General features: G+C 27.8%; 1 protein-coding gene across 2 annotated transcripts in view; it reads left to right on the forward strand.

Annotated features, from left to right (window-relative positions):
- LOC136084073 (uncharacterized) overlaps positions 1-19,368 on the forward strand; it is a 185,511-nt gene that overhangs the window by 44,020 nt on the left and 122,123 nt on the right. For both annotated transcript variants that reach the window (XM_065804189.1, XM_065804190.1), the window contains exons 7-8: positions 8,036-8,376; positions 9,261-9,456. In XM_065804189.1, the coding sequence (XP_065660261.1) occupies positions 8,036-8,376; positions 9,261-9,456 (537 nt within the window). The remainder of the gene's footprint in view (positions 1-8,035; positions 8,377-9,260; positions 9,457-19,368) is intronic.

Here is a 19,368-nt window from a genome sequence, read left to right on the forward strand (position 1 = left end):
AAATCTCTTATCTTATCTCAGAAGTTAGGCCCTAGAGATTTTTGGAAAATCTTCAACAGTGTTGTTAACAAATGTAGGTCTAACATTCCATCTCTCTATTGTGGGACTAATCTTATTACCTCTCCCACTATTTACTAGAGCTATTTGCAAAGAGCTTTTCTTCCATTTCGACTCTCGAATCTTACAGCCAATATCTTATTTCCGTTCTAATTAAACAGGTTAATTCATATTTAGACATTCAAATCACTCTAGCTTTATTGCTAAAGTTATATCTCAATTTAACTCTTCTATGGCTTGTGGTCCAGACGACATTCCTGCCATAGTCTTACAAAATTTTTTTCTAGGACTCTCTTTAATTCTCTCTAAACTATTAAATAATTCCTTTGACTGAGTCATGAAAGAAAATGGCATCTGTTGTTCCAGTTTTCAAAAACTCCTGAGAATATTTTGACCCTTCCAATTATCAGCCGATCAGTTTTCTTTTTGTTATTAGCAAGGTCTTTGAGTCTTTGATAAACAAATTTTTCCCATCCCATCTTGAGTCAATTAATTTAGTGCCAGACAATCAAAATGATTTTTGATCCTTTCACTCTATGGCTGACTTGCTGACTGCTGCGACTGAAAGATTTTATCGTGCCTTAGATGGAGGCTGAGAGGCTAAGGCTGTTGCTCTTGACATATCTAAGGCTTTTGACAAAGTTTAGCATGCTGGTCTTCTCCATAAGCTTGTTTCATATGGTGTATCTGGAAAAATTTTTTGAGATTATTAAATCGTTTCTTTCTAACTGCTTTATTATAGTCATCCTCAAAGGCCAACACACCTCTTTATTTACAGAAACTTCTGGGGTTCCTCAAGATTCTATTCTTGGTCCTGTTTTGTTTCTTATCTACATTAATGATCTTCCTGACAACCTTACATCTAAAGTAGCTCTTTTTGCTGATGACTGAATTTTATACTCTTGTCTTGACGAAAAGTCTTCTCTTTTGAATAGCTTAAAACAAGCAGCCAATCTTGAATCTGTTCTTAATTCTGCAACAGATTCAGGCTCACAGTGGCTTGTGAATTTAAACTCCAACAACTCAGTTATTTACCACAAACAACTGTCGCAGTACTATCAGCATTCCTATATTTATGATTGACAAACCTTTCACTGAGTCCTCTTCTTTACCTCTTCATAGATTATCATTCACTACTGACCCATATATACAATCGATTGCTAAATTAGCATCTTATAAGGTTGCTTCTCTTTATCATAGTTGTCATTTTCTTTTCCCTGATTCTTTGCAAATCTCTTATTTGTCTTTAACCTTTTGGAACTCTTTTCCATCTTCATGTTTTCCTGACTCATGCAACCTTAAGCCTGACTCATACAACCTTAAGCCTGACTCATACAACCTTTAGCATCATTACAACCTTTACCTTTTATGTCTTGTGTCAACTTGCTCTATAACTAATAAAAGTGCAACTTTTATTACATTAAGCATCATTTTTAAACACTCCTTCGATGCTTAGTTATGTCTGATAATTATTTTTTTTCTAGTAACTCCCAACTTAATAGTGGTGCTTGAAGCCTTGTTGGGACAAAAACAAAAAAAAAAAAAAAAAATGATCATGTTTCCAGTAACTTTTCTGGTACAAAAAAGTTTCATGATTTTAATCTTTTTGTTTGCAGTTGACTCTCAATATCTTGAATACTAATTATCTTGAACTTTTGTGTATTTTAAACTTTTATTCCAGTCCTTTATGACATTTTATGCTTGTTTCATCAAAAATTCTTTCTATATCTTGAACCTCAGTAAAATGAAATTTTTAGGATATTAAATAGTATTTTTGGTCTTTATGTCAATTTTCTCTTGTTATCTTTATGTTTTAATAACTTTTTTCAAAAAATACTTTGATGACACAAACTCTTGCTGAAAGATTTTTTTTTTTTTAAGAAAATAAAGGTCTTAAAGTCTGCTACTCCTTTCCAATGTTTAATTAGAAGATGCTTTGAAAACATTTCAAAATACTTTGCTATACAACACAAAATATGGAAAATGAAAGGTAGTTCCTAGCACTGAAACTTAAATCGGTAATGAAGTTAAAAAGTTATTTAGTTTGAAGGAACACCATGTTACAGAATTTTTCCAAATGTTTTTGCCTTGTTGTTATTCATTTTTTCACAAAGTAATTAAGGTGTTTTTACTGAAAGTTAAACAGTTTTTTACACAATCCGTTAGAGAGTTTGAGATATTAAAAATCAAATATATTTGCATAATTTATCTTCATGGTATTTTCAGTTTGATTTTAGTTGTTAGATCTAGTTGTGATTGAATCTAGTAGAGACCTTACTGTTTTTTAGTTAGTAGTATGCCTAGTTATTTTAATTTACTTAAATTATCATGTAGTTTTAGTATTTGCTTATTGGGTATTAAGGATATCTTTATTTACATCTCTGGGAGGTCTTCTTATGTTTTCTGGTTTGTTTTGTTTATTTACTTCTTTGTCAGGTCTCTTTATTTACTTCTCTGTGAGGTCTCTTTTATTGTTATAATTACTTATAAAATGTAGCTCCAGATGAGAGTTAAGGAAGTAAAGTTGCACCTCTAGTGAATGATGCCCCTTTTTATCAGGCTCTCAGAGCATTATGTTTTTCTCAACTGAAACCAATGTTTTAGTTTTAATTCATCTTCCCTAAGGGGCCATTATAATTGAAACCAAACTACTGTTTTGAAAATTTTGTAAAAAATAGTTATGCAAGTTCCTTTTGAATCTGTATATACACACACACACAACCACACACATATATATATATACATATATATATATATATATATATATATATATATATATATATATATATATATATATATATATATATATATATATATATATTTGTATAAATATATATATATATATTTGTATAAATATATTTGTATAAATATATTTGTATAAATATATATATATATATATATATATATATATATATATATATATATATATATATATATATATATATATATATATATATATATATATATATATATATATATATATAAATAAATATATATTTGGTCCCGGGTAGAAAGGGCATAAGTCAATTTGACCAACTTTTTGAGACAGCAGTATCAATGTTTGAAAATTCCTACGTGTAAGTTCATTATATCCTTACATATTTAAGGTATTTTTATTTTGTATATATTACATTCTTAATACATGTAACCATTAAAATTGTTAATACTATGAATATTTAACGAGATAACTGTAGTTATGCCCTTTTGATTTCACTAGTTTTGACTTAAGCCTTTTATCCACGACTTATGCCCTTTTGATTTTTCTTTTACTGACTTATGCCTTTCTTGTCCACAACTTATGCCCTTTTGAGTTCAGGTATTTTGACTTATGTCTTTTGTACATGACTTTTCAAATACATAAATTATCAGATATAAATATCACTGAACAGGTACACTAATGTCTATTACAAAGAATATAGTAATAAACTAATAAGCAATAATTATAGTATATTCATTTATTATTTTTATTTGTAGGAAATGAAAAAAAAATTTATTACTTTTACAACTCTCATATACTCACTCATTAAGTACCTACACTAATACAATATTGGCAGTTGGCACCTATTTTTTTATAGAAATAAAATTAATACAAAACATTATAATTGAAAAAAAAAAGTATGAAGAACTTAAACAAACTTCAAGTGACTCATTAAGTACACTAAACTAATACATTAAAAAAAATTAAAACAGTATAAAATATAATAATTGAAAAAAAAAAATGTTATTATATTATTAAAATATTACAACATAATAAAATTGAAAACTGTTTAATGAATCGCATTATTAATCACTTTCATTCAGGTCTGGGTCATATGAAGCATCTTCATTTTGATCGTTCTTTAAATTTTTATATAATTCATGATAAATATTCGGTATTAATGGTAGTAAATCAATTAAATCTTTTTTTCTTTCTTTTGGTATGGGTAATGGGCCATCATAAGATGGATCTAATGATATAGTATTTGCCATATTTTTTGATCCTCTTCTAATCATATTTAAAGTTTTAAATTCCTCTTCTTCACTTAGACTAGTTTTATACAATAATTTACCCAACATTGAGGCACAGTATCTGACCTATGAAACATCATACCAAATAAACTTATTGCCATCTTCATTAGTCTTTCTCATGACTAAAGGGCCTTTTACAATCTTACCAAAGTCATATATTTCACTTTGTTTCATTTCATCTACATGAAATGGTTTTTTTTTAGTACAACTTATTAATGTAGCCCAATCCCTTGGATGAGCTACAATGGTTTCTGACTTTTTTTTTTGTTTTTCAATAAGTAAATGATCACAATTACACTCCATATGTGTATGCCCTGGCTCCAAAAATGTGTGATTGATTTCTTGTAACGTTTTTTTTTTTGATAACAGAGCAAAGAACATACTGACCATGTGCAAATTCTTGTTTTGTCCTGCACAAGAATCAGAATATAAAGTAACTGTTTTTATAGTATCTGGTAGTTTCGTAAGGTCCTTGAAAACACATGATGCAATTTAATTGCCTCCCCTACGAACAACTTCCTCATGCCACAAATAACAGGAAGCTTGTCCTGATGCGAGATTGTGTGTTGTTAAATTATATGTTCAGTACAAATGTTTATAGAATGCCACAGAGGTCTCCAAAAATGGTGTTGGCAAACATTGTTGAAGATCAAAAAAAAATGCAAATATTTGTTGAATCCAATTTTGATTTTTCTTTGTCCAGGCGTTTGAAACTGTAAGCATCATCAGCATTTTTAACATGCTTATCACGCTCATTAATTAAATTAATTTTAATTTAAGCATTTTGTTCCATTTCAATTCTCATTTTAAACAAATCACATTTGTGACAGGTGTTGGCTTTTCTCACTTTAAAAGATAAATTGGCAGTTTTGAATTCTCTTTCATATATTGTTCTTCTAACTGGTTCAGATGTTGTCAACCGTTATAATTTGTACATTTTTTTAAGATTAAGGTGAGATGCTAAATACTTTTTATTATTTGTTTTACATGTTTAATGGCTTTTGTATGCTGGGAATGAAAGAATATGTTTATGTACATCTATGATAGTAGCTTCACTTTTTTTATTTGGTGAAGGTCCAAGTACTTGTTGATCTTTTTTTGTTATACCTGTAACTGAATTTGTGTACTTTTTTTCTAGAACTGTTCTAACAAATTTTTCTTTTTCGTCTAAAGTGATTAAAAAACATTTTTGCAACATTTTTTATGATTACCATCAATAAAATAGTAATGATAAGTAACATTTCTTTCTTTTAATGATGTGTCGACTCTCTTTCTTGTAACTACAGTTTTTGTTTTAGTTACTGCTGCAGCGATATAGTCTAGTCTTCTAGTATGACAACCAAGACTCCAATGCTCATTAAAAATAGTATTTTTATGAGATTCTAACCAGCTTTTACAATTCTAGCGACATACTTGTAAAGGCTTTTCATTAGAACGACCAGGTATACTTTTACCTTTTGCAGTAACATAAGGTAATCCTTTTTGATGGTTTGTTGTACGTAACTTTCTAATTTTCTTCCAAAAGGTTTATCAAAATTAATATGTTCATTAGCTTGTCTCACTATGTCATTTTCACTATCTAAAAAATATGATAATTCATTAAATTATAGTTTGTAGTTTATTTAATATTATCATTTATTTAAATACGTACCTGTAGTATTATGGAATGGTGCCTCTTGCAATGAGCCATCATGAACTTCATAATCTAATAAATTAATTTTGATAAGATATAAAAAACTAATCTAATAAATTAAGATTACTTAAGTTCACTTTTACAAAACATTTTTATAATTATTTATATTTACCCATGTCGGCCTGAATAGTTTCTTCAGAAGATACTCTGGTATCATCACATAATACTATTGGTTGGTCTGGACCTAACTTTAATGTTACAAAAATTACTGAAACATACTGATGTTGTGCTTTACCTGAATCATCTGAGAATATTCTGTTTTTCCTGTTGTAGCGTTGATTGCTATCTATTAAGTATAACACTAATATTAATTTAGTTTGTTATTATTATAATTTTATTATTTATAATATTACCTGGTTTACAATGCTTTGAGGAACTAGTCATATTGACCATTTGAATAGTTCTTTTCCTCATTTTGTTGTTTTTAACTTGAACTCCAAAAAAAGGTTCAGTTCAAAACCAGAGTGATTAAAAAAAAAATCGACAACAAAAATGTCAAGTGTCAACAATAAACTAATATTGGAGCGCAAACTCATTATCATTCTATCAAAAGAATGAAAGATGGACAAAAATAAATTGTTTTTTTTATAAATAACTCTATGTAGGTAACACGACAATAGCTAAATATTAGTTTTTTTTTCTGTTGGTATAACTGCAGTTTAAACTTAACATATAATATTATTATGAGAGATTAAATTCTGTAATCACTAATACCGATTATAATATTTTATGATAATAAATTAATTTTTATCATTGACTTATACCATTTTTACATGAGATATAATTACACTACAAAAGGCGTAAGTCATATTAAGCCTTATGTACCTGAGACGTAAAATGTTATAAACGGCTTAAGTCATCATATGCCTTTTCTACCGAACATAGAAACAATCATGTTGAGATATGCTCTATTTATTTTTTCAATAATATGAGTAATATTCGTCACTGACTTATGCCAATTGGACCAACAAAAATTAGCAAAAATTAAGCTTTGAATCTAAGGAAAAATTTTTTTTTGATGAAAAATTGACTTAATCCCTTTCTACCCGGGACCAAAGTTATATATATATATATATATATATATATATATATATTATATATATATATATATATATATATATATATAGATCTATAGTTTGTTGTCTTTGGGAAGAGCGGAAGGAAAAAAGTGATTCTTACGCCAACACATACGTCACTTTTAATTACTTTTGATTTTCGTCCAACATTTGCGTGTTGGACGAAAGTAAAAACCATTAATTTAATTACAAATAAATCGTTATTTGTAATTAAATTAATGATTTATTTGTAATTAATTTAATTACAAATAAATCGTACAAAAAAACCACAAAAACGCAAATTTAATTGACCAGAATGTTTTAAAAACATTCTGAATGTTTTTAACAATATAAACAATGTTTTTATTTTTATTTTTTTTAATAAAATGTTTTTATTTTTAATTTTTTTAATAAAATGTTTTTTTTTGTTGTTTTTTTTTACTGTAAATCATGCGCGGAGTGTTGCTACATCGACTATCTTATAGCCTGACTCGCAAGGGAGTGCTGCTACATCAACTGACAAATAGCCTGACCCGCAAGGGAGTGCTGCTACATCTACTATCTTTTAGCCTGACCCGTAAGGGAGTGTTGCTACATCGACTGAGGGTTTGGTTGGGGCAGGCAGTCTATCAATAAATAAAATAAAAAAATTCCCGTCTTGCATTTTAATTTTTACTTTTTGTCAACAAAATATGGAAAAAACTTTCGGACTACATCTACAGGTTGTATATATATATATATATGTATATAGATTCAAAAGGAACTTGCATAATTATTTTTTATAAAATTTGCACTTTTAAGGAATGAATGAGTTTTGATCTCATTGTTAGGCTAAATTTAAAAATATTTAGTGCAAGTCAATACAACAAAGTTAAGAGCAAAATTATTACTACTCATCACTTAGATATGTTTGATTATTAAATATGTTGTATACATGCCTGTGGTACCCTCAAGACTTCTTCTATTTGATAACCACTAAGAATTTTAAATTTTTGGTCCTTTGGAACAAGGTGGAAAATTGTTACTCATCTTTTTAGTCTGCATTGAATTCATTGAAAAAAAAAAAAAAAAAAGGTAAAAATGCGAATCCCTAGTGTCTTGAATTGTGTGTATGGGTACATATGTAAAGTGCATTTATGTTTAGTTCTCTAAAAGTAAATTTGTTAAAGGTTTATTTTTTTGAATGTTAATTTTTTACAAAATTTGTAATTTGTTATTTTAGAGTTTATATTCTCATTAAATTCAACTGGAATTATTGAGATATCAATTCAAAGTAACATAAATGATGTTCTAGAAAACGACTTGGTGTGGATTGGTGGAAGTGCTAGCTTATTTTGTAATGAAGTATATTATAACGAAATTCCAGAAATGACATTGGGAAAAATGATTACATTTTCTACTGATCAAATGACCAATGGTTTTTTTATATCACTGTTTATATCTAAGTCATTTGAATGTTTGATTCCTATTCCAGAAAGCACTATAGGATTGTATAATTTCACTGTTGATCTCTATAGCCATCTGTCACCTATTCGAAGACTATATTATTCATTTCCCATTCAGGTTTGTTAAAATTTTATAGCTATGCATAATTATTGAAAAATGTAGCTCAAAATATATAGTTATTGAAAAACTAAAGTTTCTGTTAAGAAATGCTTATTACAGTAGAATCCCTTCAACTCGGACCTTGCATAAGTCAGACTTTTACTAAGTTGTACAAATTTTAAATTTCCTTTGAACTTTCTCTATCAATTTACTAGGACTTTTATTTTGAATTGCATATAAGTGCATATAATAAAAAAAACTTCCAATACTTCAATGAAAATTCCAAATTTTGAACACTCAAAAATAAAATACCTTTGTGTCAAATATGATTAAACATAACTAAGCATTTTCATTGATATCTTTGATTTGGTTTGATAAAATTTTGATAAAATTTTTTAAATTAAAAATGTCAAAGGTTGCTCAAAAAAGCTCACAAAATAAACTATTACAAAAAAGTGCATAATACTAAAAGAACTTGACAAAGGAGACACATCTGTATCTATGATAAATAAATATGGCATTCCAAAGCAAACATTGTATGGATGGCCAAAAATAAAAAACACAATATCGTAATGTAATCTTGATATACATATGCATGTAATATTGACATGTCAGACATTTTCATAAAGTCCGACATAACGTGAGCTTCACTTAATTCAGACAATCACTCCATCAGACAAAATATGCACCCCTTCAGAGTCTGAGTTAACAGGGCTCTACTATATTTCACATTATTTTTTAATTGATTTTAAAAAGTAGGTTAAGAAGTGTAGTGTTTTAAAAATTTAAGTTACAAATTGCATTGTTCTGAAAATGTAAGTTTAGATATAGAGTAATTTAGGAAATTAATTAATGGGAATTAAAAACATAAAAAGAAAAATTTACTTTTATAACATTTATAGAATCCAATTTCTGGTTTACAGTTTGATAGCCAAATGCCAGTTCTAAACGATGTTGCAGGTTATATAATCAATAAATATTTATTATCTAAAGCTGTTGTAAATGGATCAGATGTTACATATTTGTTTAGTATTCCAGAACTAAATTATTCTGTAAATACAACAAATAACACAGTAATTTTTAAAATGACTAGTTACGGTAAGCATGTTATTTTTCTTCTTTTAATTCTTTGTTTTATATTTATGCAAATATATATATATACATACATACATATTTATTTATCATAGATATTTACATACATACATACATATATATATATATATATATATATATATATATATATATATATATATATATATATATATATATATATATATACATATGTATGTATATATATATATCTGTATATATATATATATATATATATATGTATATATATGTATATATATATATATATATATATATATATATATATATATATATATATATATATATATATATATATATATATATATATATATATTTATATATTAGGGTGTTTCAAAAATAAGTCATGTCTGAAAAAAAAAAGTCCTAGCTTATCATCTGCCCAGACCATGATTTAGTACTTTTTAGGATTTAGGATTTTTTAATTTTTTATTTTTGAAAATCCTAAGGGTCCCCCCAGGGGGTAAAAGGGGCAATTTTTCTAGTGTTTAGTACCATTTTTAAAACAGTTTGGAGGAAGTCTTAACATTAAAGACATTAAAGTTTTTAATTTTTTTTTTTATTTCTGTTTGTAAAGACCTATATAATCTAAATAAAACAGGCTCTATTTTCCAAAAAAAAAAAAAAACTTCTAAAAACTGTTTTAGAAAATCCTAAATTTAGGGTTTTTTGGATTTTATAAAACCCATAAATATTACGCAATATTTTTTTGAAATTCATATTAGTAAGTTTATTTTCGATTAAGTTTTTGATGCAGTACTATATTAAATTCACTTGTATTGAGCTACAGGGTTTAATCTAGGAAATAATAAAATGAGAGGGCCTGGGAATGAATAATAAGGGAATGATTAAATATTTTTTGTAATGAAATATTCAAAACTAAATGGTTTTTTCTGAAACTAAAAAAAAAAAAATTTTTAAAACTACGAAAAACTTCAAATTCAAAGTAAAATTTGTTTTAAATTGAAATTCAGTAATCCTAGTAAATTTATGATAATCTTTATTACAGCTTTCTATTAAAAACAAAGCAATTTTTCAAATTAAAAACAGTTAAAAAATTTGTTTAACAAAAAAATATAAATTAAAAAACTAGATTTTTTTTCTGCTAGCAGCATTATCATAGTCAATTTTTTTTCCTGCTTTTTCTGTTTTTCTTGTAATCATTTGTAAAGAGAAGAGTGTCCTGCCTTTTTTCCTCAGAATATGCTCTGTTTATTAGGTTTTGAACCAATTTTACCGCCCTCTCAGAGCAGTTATTAACAACATCAAGTCCAATTACTGTTGCTCTAAAATCTAGATAAAAATCATTGAATTTCCAAAATTCTGGTGGTGTTTCCATCCATTGAGTTTCTGTTTTTCCATGTCTAAGCATATCAAAAACTAGCCACAACTTGTCTGTTATTAATAGAGCTAAACTAGGAGGCTCATCTTTAATGAAGTTAAGGCTTTTTAATATAGCTTGGTCCATTATTTGGCACTCCAAAGGGAAAGTTTCATTTGGACATCTTTATAAACTATACAGTTACTTAGCCGTATCACCGCGTTCCCTACATTCTTCATCTGTTAGGGCAAAAACTACCAAAGTGGGATCCAAATACCAAGTCTGTCTGAGAATAGTGCTCGCAACAGCTTGGGAGCCAAGTAGATTCCATTCCTCAAACCTTTTCATTCGCCAGTAAGCTTTCATATCCTAATAAAAATTAATTAACATTATATTAATGTATTAATAAACATTTTGAATCATTTTAATCAATAACAAGCTTTCTAACCTCTTAATAAAATATTAAAAGAACAGATACCTGTGCTGGTGCTAAAGAACTCATCTCTGCTTTTAGAAACCACTCTGTATAGAAAAGAGAAATGAATAAAACCATACCAGTTATTTCTTCTTTTTCTTTGTTAGTAAGGTTTGGGATTTCATTCATTAAAAGAAACAATTTTTAATAGTATAAACCTTTTCCCATGAATCTTGAATGGTGAGCTGGCCCCAGTAAATGGAATTTAAACCTATTTGACGATAGAACCATTAAAGTAAGTTCAGCTAGCTCATGGTAATCTTTTCTAACATTTCCATCCTAATAAATTTTTAATATATTTTTAATTTGTTACAATTGTTTCTTTTAAATATCTAAACAAAATCAAAATTATAATAGCACCTTTTTAAAGATCTTTAAATTGATCACAATATTACAAAACTGAATAGCAGTTAACTTTACAATATATATCCATGTTTCAGGTGGTATTATTATTCTTTTCAGCTCCTTAGTTTCAGTATCTATACAGTTCCAATTTTTTTTAGAAACTCAAATAGTTTGTTTTCTGGACCAGAAGTTTTGCTGCTAGGGTAAATCTTCCAAAAATGAGTTGTGTGTTGCTGAATTACATGATGTCTACATGCAATCAGAAACAATGAGTGTTGAATCTGTTGAACTAATCTCATGCAAGTACCTTGCCATCTTCCTGTATTTGCTGAAGTTGTGTCAAAGCAGAGACATTTAACTTTATCTCCTAATCCAGAAAACTCTATTAATTCAAAAATAGCTTGCTTTTGATTAAACCCTGAACTAGACTCTGTTGGAGGAATACCAAGTAATTTTTTTTTCTCTTCAAGCCATACCAAAACTGCAATTCTATCTTTTTATAATTGCTTTCCTCCCGTCAATTAATTTACTATTTTTCCATCAAAATGAATGGTCATTAGTGAATCTGATGGTACTACACTGTTATTTATATATTCCCTTATTTCTGTTGCTCCAGCAGATATTATGTTCTCTGCAGCTCTATAAGATGTGGATTTAGAGCACTTAAAGTTTACAATATCTTCTTCCTTGTCTTTCACTTTTCTCATTTTATCTTTTAATATTTCATCAAACATAACATGAGGATGTTCTCCAATCCAAAATACTTTATTCATTTATTCTTCAAATAAATGTCTTTTTTTAATTTAGCAAGATTTGTTCTTTTTCTTTTATCTTTCAATTTTACCCACTCCTTTAACAATTTCTCAACTTTAAGCTTTAAAAAAATAATTTTTGCTTGTATAAAGGTTTATGGATTAAACTGATTTAGAGTTCAATGATAAAACTTACCTTAGCTTTTGTATCCCCTTCATACACCATGTGTACAAATGTACACACTTCATTTTGTTCATTTTTCACTATAAAACTTAAACAAAACAATAGTTGAAACAAAATGTGTACATTTGTGCAAACTAGTCCTATTTTATACTTTGATAAAGTTAATATTTTAATAAAAATTTACATACCCCATAAGGAGGTCTACTACAATATTTTCAACAAAAAAAAAATTTTTTTAAACATATTCCATGTGCCCGTGTACGAAGGGGGTATTGTAAGCACTTCGAATCCACCACGTATCCAAGGATCCGTTAGTTTAGATAATATGCAGCAGTAGAGTTGCCAAAAAATGCGTTTTTTTCCTTTTGTGTTTTTTTGGGGCAAAAAACGTGTTTTTTTGGGTTTTTTGGTGTTTTTTGTTTTATTTGACTTTTTAAGTTTTTTATTTTTCTTGGTAAATAATTTGGAAGAGTTTTTGTTTTATTCTGTCTATTTGTAGTATATGATCATTATAATCACAAATACAATGTATAAACACCAATTTAAAGTAAATGTTTTAATAAAAAATTTAAAGAGCTATTTATTAAGTATATTTATTAGGCGGTTTAGTATTAAGTTAGTTATAAATCTAGGTATATTGTATGAGAATGCTTATTTGTCATGTTTTACTTATTAAATATTGTTGTGCATCCTGAATATTACACTCATTATATACAGAAACTATACTTGTCCATGACAAAATAACCATTTTTCATAATTTAAATATACTAATAAACAATATCATGTTTATTTAATATCAGACTTCAAATCTTTAAAGAAATAGACAACCCTAATATTTATTATGTAATAGTTTAGTCTTACATTGTTTGTTACATATTTTGAATTATATTGCCAGTTAGCCCCTATAAAAAAAGCCTTAACTTTATTTAATTTACATATTCTTATATTTTTGAATAATAATGTTTTATTAGTTTCAATTCGTTATTAATTTAGTGCAAAGTAGTGTAGCACTGTGTAGTGTAGTATATACTCAATTAAAAAAAAGTATAAATATTTAAGCAAAAAAGTCAATAATTTAGTAATTTTAACATCTATTTAAACTATAAAATATATTCTAAATGGATGTGCTTTCTGAGTCCGAGTCTTCCCGCCCTAGACTACCTTCATCTAATGATTCATAAACAAAGTCACTGTCACTTTCTATAATAACTGCTTCAGACTCTGACCAAGGCATTGAAGTGCTAGGAACTTTATTTACACTTGCGTTATTAATTTGAGGAGTAGTTATGATTATACCGTTTTCATAACTAGTGTTTTCAACATTTTCAAGTTTTAAATTTTGTGAAATGAAAACTAGTTTTCCAGCCCTTTCAGTCATTAAGCGATTTCTTTTTGCACTGTGAATGTTAGAATAAGTGCTAAAACTTCTCTCACATGCTGCACTTGAAGCTGGTAGCTGAAGAATTCTAAATGCAACTTTTGATATTTCAGTATAGGAACACAACCTTTTCCACCAATTTATGGGTTGAGTTATTCCAACTGCAGTCCAAATAAAAGGTTTTGAAAATGTACCACCCTTTGATTGGTAATTAGCCAAGTCAAACATCATACTTTCTTTGTTTACTTCAGGCATACTTGCAGCAATGTTGTGTATCGCCTCACATGCATCAATCTAAAAAAAGATTTTTCTTTCAATAATTTTACAATTACTTTATTAATTTAAATAGTATTTTCAAATTTGGAAGCAGTATTTAAAATAATTCTAAATTTTTCAAAAATTTTACTTTTAGTGCCCAAGGCTAAAATGTATTTGGTTTTAAGAATCATATATAAATTATGTGTAATAAATACCTTTTGTTCTCCAGTCAAGACTCTGCCTTGAAGTTTAGGATCTAGTATATTGGCAGCCAAATGAATTTCTGTTAAACAAAAATCTTTTCTTTTCTTGAAGATTTTTTTGGCTTCTTCTTCTTCCTTTTTTGAGAATGGGCTAACTGTTAAGTTTTTAAAAATGTGGTCTTCCAAGAAGTGAAAAGTTTCCACAACAGTAGATAACATGGGAGTATTTGATTCAATTTTCTTTATTGCATCTGCTATTGGTGACAGCAATTTAAAAAAACCTTCAACCCTGTCCCAAAAAACATCTGATAGAAGAATATTTTTTGTTGCTGAATTAAGTCCACTGTTTTCAGAAATAGCCAATGTTTTTAATGGTTACTTATTTTTCTGTATGCTACCTAAGCATGCTACAGTTGATCCCCACCTTTAAATAAAGCACAAAGAAATTATGATAACTTTAATAAATTTAGAGTAAAGTAATTTACTAAATCTATTTATATGATTGCATAATAAAATTAGTTACATAGTTCAATTTTTTTTTGTAATGTACGTTATGTTTATACTTTTAGTTGTATTACCTAGTTCGTACAGGTAGTTTCAAGGAAATGCATACACCAGCTGATTTTTTTTGTATATCTCTAAATGCTGCGACAGATAAATGAGAATTTTTTATCTCTTTAACAATATCAGTTACTTGTGACATCAAAACACTTAAAGTTGTCAATTTAAAAAAATCTGTGAACAGTAAATTTAAACCATGTGAAATGCATCCATAGCAATAAAGATGGGGATAATAATCTTTTAGATGAGTCCATGCATTTTTCATATTTGCAGCATTGTCAGTCACAATGCCCAAAACTTTGTTAGGATTAATTTCTTCTAAAACTTTCTTTATTTCATTTGCCATATATTCACCAGAATGGCTTAATGTTCCTACAAAACAGTTTAGGATATATTATATATACTGTGTATAAGTATTATAAACCTATTTACTGATATCTTATTTCTGCTTACTGAAATGGTTTTCAGTGTTGTTTGTTATAAATTTAATATCAAAGTTAATTATAAAATAATATGCATATTTTAAAAGTCTACCAGTGTGTTAAGTAAATCCATTGTATACAGTACTAGAATTATGGTTTTACCTGTAGGCAATGTCTTCCACAAAATGGGTGATGAAGAAGGCAATGTCATTACAAAGTTAATGATAGCTTCATTTCTGTAAAGTAGAAATATATACACCACCCTGTATATATATATACAGGGTGGTGCAAAAAAAAAGCCACACTAATTTTTTTAATAAAAACAGCAACAAAAAATGAGTAAGACTCATATAATAAAAGTAATATAGGACAATTTTGATAAAAATGTTTATAACATCATTGTATATTTCATATAATAAAAAGAAATTAGGATTTGTAAAGCATTTTTTAGGTTTCAGCTGTTTTAGTAGTTAATTGGCCATCCTTTGTTTTTTATGACTTCTGCGCATCTAGAAGGTATACTATCTACAAGTCTTTTTAATAAATCGTTTGGCAAAGCATTCCAACCATCAAGAAGAATTTGGAACAAATCATCTTCATTTGTTGCTCTAAGATCTTTCAATTTTCTATCCAATATAGACCAAAGGTTTTCTATTGGATTTAAATCAGGAGACTGTGCTGGCCAAGGCATAACTGGTATTAATTTAGATTCTAGATATCTTTTATTCAACCGTGCTGTATGTTTAGGATCGTTATCGTGTTGAAAGATGTAGTCACTGTTAGGAAAAAGTTCTTTTATACTTGGTCCAAGCTGATTAACTAAGATTTTATGATACATATGCTGGTCCATGATGCCCTTCACCCGGTAAAGTTTTCCAACTTTGTGTGCACTAAAACAACCCCAAACATTAATCTTTCTGTCATGTTTAATTGTTGCCCCTTGAATTTTTCCCCAATTAATTTCCAACAGTGAGATTGACCATTATAAAACAAAACAAAAGGAGACTCGTCGCTCCAGATAACTTTAGCCCATTGTTCACATGTCCAATCTTTGTGCTCAATGCACCACTTTAATAGTTTTTTTCGATTGATTTCACTAACAAAGGGTTTTTTAATTTGCTTTCCAGAAAAAAAATCACCTGATGCTTTTATTCTGCGAGATATTGTCTACTTTGAGATATTAGTAAGGTTCAAATCTAGTTTTATCTCAGAACATGTGATTTTACGATTTTTTTTGACAGCGTTAAGAATGTAGTGATCTTCTTTTTTTGAAGTTTTAGGCTTTCTCCCAGATCCAGCAGACCTTTCAGTTTTACCAGTGTGTTTATACTTCTTTACCAATCTACTAATAGTTGAGTTTTCTCGTTTTAAAAATATTAATATGTGTCCATATTAATATTTTTTTTAAAGATTTTGTTTATGTAAATATTAGTTTATATATAAACATACCTTTTCAGTCCTAAATTTTTCACTGACACATCCAATTTTTTTTGTTTTGCTTGATTATATATTTTATACTTAAAATGAAGAAAAAATATTAGTGTGGCCTTTTTTTTTGCACCCCACTGTATATATATATATATATATATATATATATATAAATTTATATCTATTTATATATATATATATATTTATATATATATATATATATATATATATAAATATATATCTATTTATATATATATATATATATATATATATATATATATATATATATATATATATATATGTGTGTGTGCGTGTATATATAATCAATAGTTTATTGTGCTTGCCATTTTCTCTCCTGATTCCATTCTCTACTTCCAAATCTTTTATTTGTCTCTGTATGGAGTACTGTTGTCTTATTTGGGCTGTTTCTTCTAATAATGTTCTTTCTCTTCTAGAAAAGGTCCAAAAACGCATTGTAAATGTAGTTGGACTGCTCTATCTTCTAAGCTTGAGCCTCCTTCCTATTGTCATAAAGTTGCATCTCTTTCTCCTTTCTGTAGATACTATCATGGTCACTGCTCAAAGGAGCTATTATCTCTAGTTCCATCAACTAAAACTTGTTCTTGCTTGACTCGTCATTCAGCAAAGTCTCTTTCTTTTACTGCACCTATCCCTGCATGCTCCAAAAACTTTTATTGGTTTTATAATAAAAGTTTTTGGAGCAAGCAGGGATAGATACCTACCTTTTCTAGAAAAATATAGTAGTAAGGTTTGTGAATCTAACTTAAAGATGAACTTGACCATGGCTTTTTAGATGTTTTGAGAACAGTTAAGTTTATGTATGTTTCCATGTATGTCCGAATACACACTAAAAGAATTAACTTCATAACTTAAATTTTTTCTAATTGAATGTTTTTATATATAAGCAAATGCTTTAAAGGATTTGCTAATATAATATGTTTCTATATTAGCAAATGTTTTAAAAGCATTCGCTAATATAAAAAAAATTTTCATTAGAAAGATTGAAGTTAATAAGTTAATTCTTTTAGCGCATATTTAAAAAAACACTTTTCATTTATTAATTACGTCTCTATTTTAGGAAAAAAGTGAAATATCATAATTTTACTAGAAGATTTATTACAGCCCCATTATGTCGAAGCACTCCAAAGTGTTGGAATACTTAACTCAATGTACCGATTTGAAAAGTGGAAAATCCAATAAGTGTTCAACAATAATATCAAACAAAGATGGAAATACTTCAGCAATGAATAAACATATTAAAGTTAAACATGGAATTTCTGGGAAGAAATAAGAGAAAATTCTGAAACCAAACAATTTAAAACTATCGACACTTTTGTTTCCGTCGCAAGAAAGTCTTTAGAAGAAATTGTCTCTAAAATGGCCGCTCTTGATGGTATATCAGTTAGGGCGATTAAAAAGTCTAGTTTTATTTGTGAAAGTTTAGTAAAATCAAGTTATAATCTTCCTAAAGCCGAAAGAGATGTTATGAATTTAATTCATAAGTTTTATGAAAAAAAGAAGTTGGAAATATTAGAATTGTTACATGAAAAAATTTAAAAAGGCAGACGATTTAGCATTACACTTGATGAATGGATGAGTATAAAAATTTGGAAATATTTTAATATCAGTTTGCATGGAATTGACTCTGAAGTTTATCATCTGGGTTTAGTGAAAATTTTTAACTCGTGTACAGCTGTACAGTTAGTTGAAAAAGTAGAACAACATTTAAACACATATAATATTAATTTTAAAAAACATATAGCTGGTATAACCGGCGACGGTGCAAGTGTAATGATAAAATTTGGACGAGAATCTCCTAGTCTCTATAATTTGTGTTTGAGTCACACTATACACTTAGCTGTTTGTGATGTACTATATAAAAAGAAAAGTATTACCCTCTTGCAAGATGAAGATGGTGCTGATGGAGATAGAAATGACCATGGTCAAGATGATATTAATGATGATCATGATGAAAATTATTATTCTGACAAGAGCGATGGTGACGTTGAAGAGTACGGATAAGTTGAATTAACAAATTTAGGCAATGTAGAAGAAAATATAAAAAGTGTTTGTATAATTGTTTAATTTTTTAAAAGTTCTTCTGTGAGAAATAATATTTTGCAAGAAAAGATCAAAATAGTTTTAGGAAATGAACTTCAGCTAGTGTTAGACATAAGAACTCATTGGAACTCAACAATCGAAATGGTATCTAGATTTTTAAAATTATTTTATATCATTAAAGAAGCTCTGCAAGATATTGAAAGTGTACATTTAATAGAAAATATTAATGTTGAATTATTAAATGAATTAGAAAATACTCTAAAGCCTATTAGATTAACTGTTGAAGCTCTTAGCAAAGACAATGCTAATCTTGCAACAGCTCGATTAAAAATTAATTTTATGTTAAGAAAATTAAAATAATCCAATTGTAATTTAAGTAGAGAGCTATTAATGACAATGAAAACTTGAACCAATAGCCGTAAAAACCAAGAAATAGAAGAGCTATTAGATTCTCTTGTAAAAGAAAATACAATTATTTACAACAGATTTACTGA

This window comes from Hydra vulgaris, chromosome 08 (genome assembly GCF_038396675.1).
Source record: "Hydra vulgaris chromosome 08, alternate assembly HydraT2T_AEP".
NCBI lineage: Eukaryota > Metazoa > Cnidaria > Hydrozoa > Anthoathecata > Hydridae > Hydra > Hydra vulgaris.